Source organism: Brassica oleracea, chromosome C3 (assembly GCF_000695525.1).
Source record: "Brassica oleracea var. oleracea cultivar TO1000 chromosome C3, BOL, whole genome shotgun sequence".
Classification (NCBI taxonomy): Eukaryota; Viridiplantae; Streptophyta; class Magnoliopsida; order Brassicales; family Brassicaceae; genus Brassica; species Brassica oleracea.
The window spans coordinates 31,192,263-31,197,206 of NC_027750.1; the positions used below are offsets into that span (position 1 = coordinate 31,192,263).

The 4,944-nt window shown below is 34.1% G+C and overlaps 1 protein-coding gene across 1 annotated transcript; it reads right to left on the reverse strand.

Moving 5' to 3' along the window:
- Positions 1 to 1,114: 1,114 nt before the first annotated feature.
- LOC106332983 (receptor-like protein 12) lies at positions 1,115 to 3,305 on the reverse strand. The gene has a single exon (XM_013771463.1). It carries the CDS (start codon positions 3,288 to 3,290, stop codon positions 1,170 to 1,172), a length of 2,121 nt encoding a protein of 706 aa, XP_013626917.1. The 5' UTR covers positions 3,291 to 3,305; the 3' UTR covers positions 1,115 to 1,169.
- Positions 3,306 to 4,944: the final 1,639 nt, after the last annotated feature.

The following is a 4,944-nucleotide window of genomic DNA, read 5'->3' on the forward strand; positions in this document are numbered from 1 at the left end:
TTAAAAACATAGATTGTAGAGATAATTTTAAGAAGACACAAATATAACTTAACAATTTTTGTCAACAAATGCAACTTTTACGATGAAACAATACAACCTTTGACATTAATTGAGATTGCTAACCTTCCAAAATAAAACTTTTTGAAAAGACACAACATTTTTGATATCTTTTAAAAAATACACGACCTTTCAACCTAAGTAGGATTCATAACTTTTGGAATTAATTAAGATTGCTATTATTAGTAGATAAAACATGAGTTGGGCGTGAGCTCAATTTGGCAATGACTTGGGCATATATAACGTCATGTCTCTGTTGTTCTTCTATATCTTTCATCTTCCCTAAGATGTGATCAAAAGATTGTATGCATTTCCTTCTCACATCGATAATTTCAAACCATCACAAACTTTTAAATCTATGTTAGTCAAAGTTGTTTAGCCACCATCAATTCTCAGAGTGGCCTTACTTTACCGCCACCAACGCATATATATCCTCCAATCACATGGAGACATGAATCAATGAAAAGAAAAAAGAGAAGTAATACCAAAATTTGACATATCCTATTTCTTTGACCATAATCTAAACGAATATATCTATTCCATCCATTCAGACATTACACTTAGATGGCGAGAACATGAAAGATACTCGATAATAATTAAATGTTTTCATTCCTTGCACATCTGATCTCTCCCGTTCAAATATTTACTATGTATATTGGATTTGGCCCCAGTTGCATTATGTGTTGTATGAAAAATATTTCAAAGATAATTTAATTCTTTTCACGTGTGGGAGACGCAATGCTGTTGGGGAAGTGAGAAAAGAAGAAGAAACACGAGTGAATGTATAGTAAGTTCTGTACGTATAGAAAGAAAGGAAGACTTTTCACTAGGCTACAGCAGGCTAAAGATTTGAGTTAGAAGAAAGTTCTCATATTACATTTTTGAAGCCAATATTATATATTGAATACAACCAAATACAGTAAAGTAAATTTTATTGAACAAACTGCAAGATAAATTTACTACACAACAGTAAATAAAAAATTACAAAAAAAAAAATCCACAAACTAGAACTTTGGAAAACATAACTGAAAAAAATTAGAAATGTTTATTAGGAAGACTCAACGAGCACTTGTAGAGAAACTGAGTTTTCTACGACCAAATATTTTTGTGAACTATGCATGATTGTGTGAAAGGAAGATATGTCCGATCACCAAGCCACATAATACACCAGGTCCATAGGCTATTCCAGCTGCTAACCAGCTGAACATTTGTTCTTCTGTCTCTGAATGTTCTTCGACTTGCTGTATTGTAGGATTCAGGGTATAGGTATGTTGACAGATCTCTTCAAGTCCGTAGAGGCCAGGGTTGTCCAGGAATGAAGAACATTCCTGCCTCTGAATCTGTGTGCCTCGTGGCACTGGACCGTGGAGAAGATTATGAGAGAAGTTCATGTAGGACAGAAAGGAGAGTTTACCAAAATCTTGAGGGATTTGACCTGACAATTTATTTCTCGAGAGGTCTAACGCCTCGAGATTTGTCAAATTTGCCAACGATCGTGGGATGTCACTTGTGAAGGCGTTACCTGACAAGTTGAGTAGACGCAATCCTTTCAAAAAGCACAAAGATTCAGGGATTTTTCCACAAATTTTGTTTCCAGAAAAATCAATGGCTCTGAAGTCTTTTTGGATGCGTTCAAACCTCGTCTCTACTCCTTTGTTCACCATCTCCATCGAGCGATATATCAGCAGGTAGCGAGAATAATACTTAACGAAATTTACCATGTAGTCGTTTCCTTCGGTCAATGTGGTCATCACATGCCAGCTGGCAAAATAGTGAGGCGGGAGAGTTCCAGTGAAGTCATTATGCGAAACATCCATCACTCTCAAACTCTGAAACCCATTAGACACATGTCGATGATACAGCGGCCCGTAGAACTCATTCGATCTGAGTATGAGAACGTTTAATGACGATAGAGATCCTAACCAATATGGAAACTCATCTTTGATTCTGTTGCTTTCCACACTCAAAAGTTGTAACGCTTTGCAATTTATTAAGGAGTTTGGGAACTTTCCTTCCAACTGATTGTGACTAACGTCTAATGATCGTAACTTGGTAGCATCGACAAATATATCTGGAAGAGCTCCACCGAAACTATTGTTACGTAGATTCATCTCCGTAAGAGAAACAATCGAGTTACTTAAACAAGGAGGAATCGAGCCGTTGAAGAGATTGTTAGACAAATCCAAATATCTCAACCCTTTAAGCTTGCAGATCCAATGAGGGAATGGTCCTTGAAATGAATTATAACTTAGATCCAATATTTGGATCAGCGTTTCTTGCGAAGAGTTTTCAAAACTGCTGAAAAGGTTGTGAGAAAGAGTCATTGTTGTCATTCTCCATAAGAAACTTGGTACTTGACCTATTAACTTGTTGTTGGAAAGATGTAAATCTGTGAGGTTGACCAACTTTGATATAGATCTAGGAATTGACCCGGTTACATTGTTTCCGCTCATATATAGTTGTCTGAGGTTGAGAAATTTAGATATAGATTCAGGGATTGGGCCATCGAACCTGTTACGGGAAAGGCCAAGAAAATGAAGCTTGGATGATGATGAAAATGTATTCACAAACTCTACAGCTCCTGTGAATTGGTTATCTCCCAAACTTACATATTGTAACGAAGAAATCGAGAACAAGGATTTAGGGAAAGACCCGACAAACGAGTTTTTACTAACATCAAAATGCTCTAAGTTGTGGAATCCACTCATGTCTGATGGAAGCGTGGATGTGAAGTTATTAGAGTTGAGGCTAATATAGGAAAGCTTTGTTAACTTGGCTAATGAAACTGGAATGGCACCGACCAATTTATTATAAGAAAGGTCAACAGAAGTGAGACGAGAAAGGTTACCTAATGAAGAAGAAATCTCTCCTTGGAGATTGCAACTGCTAAGGTTTAGGTGACGAAGATATTGAAGTCTGAAAAGGCTGCTGCTACTTTTCAGAGAGCTGTTGAGAAAGGTCTCATTAAGTTCGAGCGATATCACTTGACCATATTTACCATCACAGGTGACACCCTTCCAGTGACAACAATCACTGCTCTTATTCCACGAAGTTACCCATGTATTAGTTATAGACTCATCAAATGGAAACTCGTCTATGAAGTCCAAAAGAGCATCCCTCTGGTCGTGGCGGCAAAAGTGGAGTGTAGGAGAAGCAAGCGGGTGTAGTAAGAGGGATACGTATATAACGAAAAAACCAGAAACGCAATAACAATGGCTTAGGAGGATCATCATATCTCTTTTTTTTTTTAGTTTGTGTTGTGAGAGATGGGTTATGTTTGTTTCACTGGTTCTCTTTAAGAAGAAGAAAGAAACTCTGGTGGGACTTTGACTTGTCAGCTCGTCGGATTTTGTTGATTTGTCTACGTCTTCCTCAATCAATTGTGACACTTGTCTCAAGAAATTTCTACGTTAGTTAACCAACTAATCTCATCCAGTCCTCTAAAATGTTTCTGAAAAGTTTATTCATCTATTAATGGAAATTTGCATTCATATGTCATACACCAACTTGATTTTTATTTACCATACAAAATTATATATATATATATATATATATATATATATATATGAAAATACACCATCTTAATTTTATTTTACAGTAATACACCACTTTCTAAATTATACCCTTTTTAGCACCACCAGTATAACAATGAGTTAATTTCTCTATATTTTATTCAGAATAATAAATAATAATATGGTTACAAAGAACAAAAAAAAAATTAAACATGAAAAACTCCAAAAATTCAGAAACAGAAACTAAAAATTATGTCTAACAGATTTGAATTTCAGGATAAAAAATATAATAATGACAACATGTAAATTACAATTTTATTTTAAAATAAAATAATACTATATTTAAAATTATTATTTCTACGCATAGCACATAAATAATTATAATTACATTGTTACAACTGATACATATGACAGCATATGATGTAAATATTTAAAATAAAACCGGTTATTAAGTATAGAGATAATTTGCAAAATACCCTATTTAGGATTTGAAATTTGATAATTGCATTTTCTATTTTACTTTTTGAAAAATACACTTCTTTAATTATGAATTGACTTTTTTACCCAAGATATTTCAATAATTAAGATATTAATTCGAAATTAATATATAAATTCGGAATTAATAAAAATAATAACATTAAAATTATTTTGTTTAAGATAAATATATGTGTTGAGATAAATATATTATTTTATCATTTAAATTTTATAATAACAAAGATGAATATGTGAATTATGATTTGTTTTTACTTTATCATGAAGTTTATACAGATTTCCCTTTATTTTATTTTCTTCAACTTATATAAACAAGTCAAGTCATGTATATTGGAAGCTGAGCATAGCTACTTTCTGGAGAGCCTAATACCTCTGTCCGAGCATCTTCCCTAGCTTTCCATATCTTCCAATATTTTGTATCAAGACCATATCTCTTTTTCATAGTACTGGAAATCAACTCTGGTTTCATATTTAGATATGAATTTCTAAAGTTTTGCAAAAGAAGCTTACTTATAACTTTGGAAGAAGCTCTCGGTCCACCAGTGTTTCTAGAAAAACATGTATGCTTGTCGATGTACTTTGTTACCCAGAAAACTCGCTTGTCGGATTAGTCTTGGCAGCTCTAACCATACAGTTGCAGCTTGTATCTGCACATTTGACAACTAACAACTTCTTGTCTGACTTGCTGACAACAATTCTGAATTTGCGTTCAATCGAAAGCATCCGTATACTCCAAGACAGCTCTGATTTATTTTTGAACCATTGACCCTTTTCAATGACCTTTGCATCATGAAAATTAGAAACTTCCACTTCTGGTTGTTGATTACTCTCCTGTCTATCAACATTCTTATTCTTATTTCCATGCCCTTTTCCATCAACGGCA

Coding starts and splice junctions, on each gene's coding strand:
- LOC106332983 (XM_013771463.1), bottom strand. CDS start 3,290: ATGATGATCCTCCTAAGCCATTGTTATTGCGTTTCTGGTTTTTTCGTT.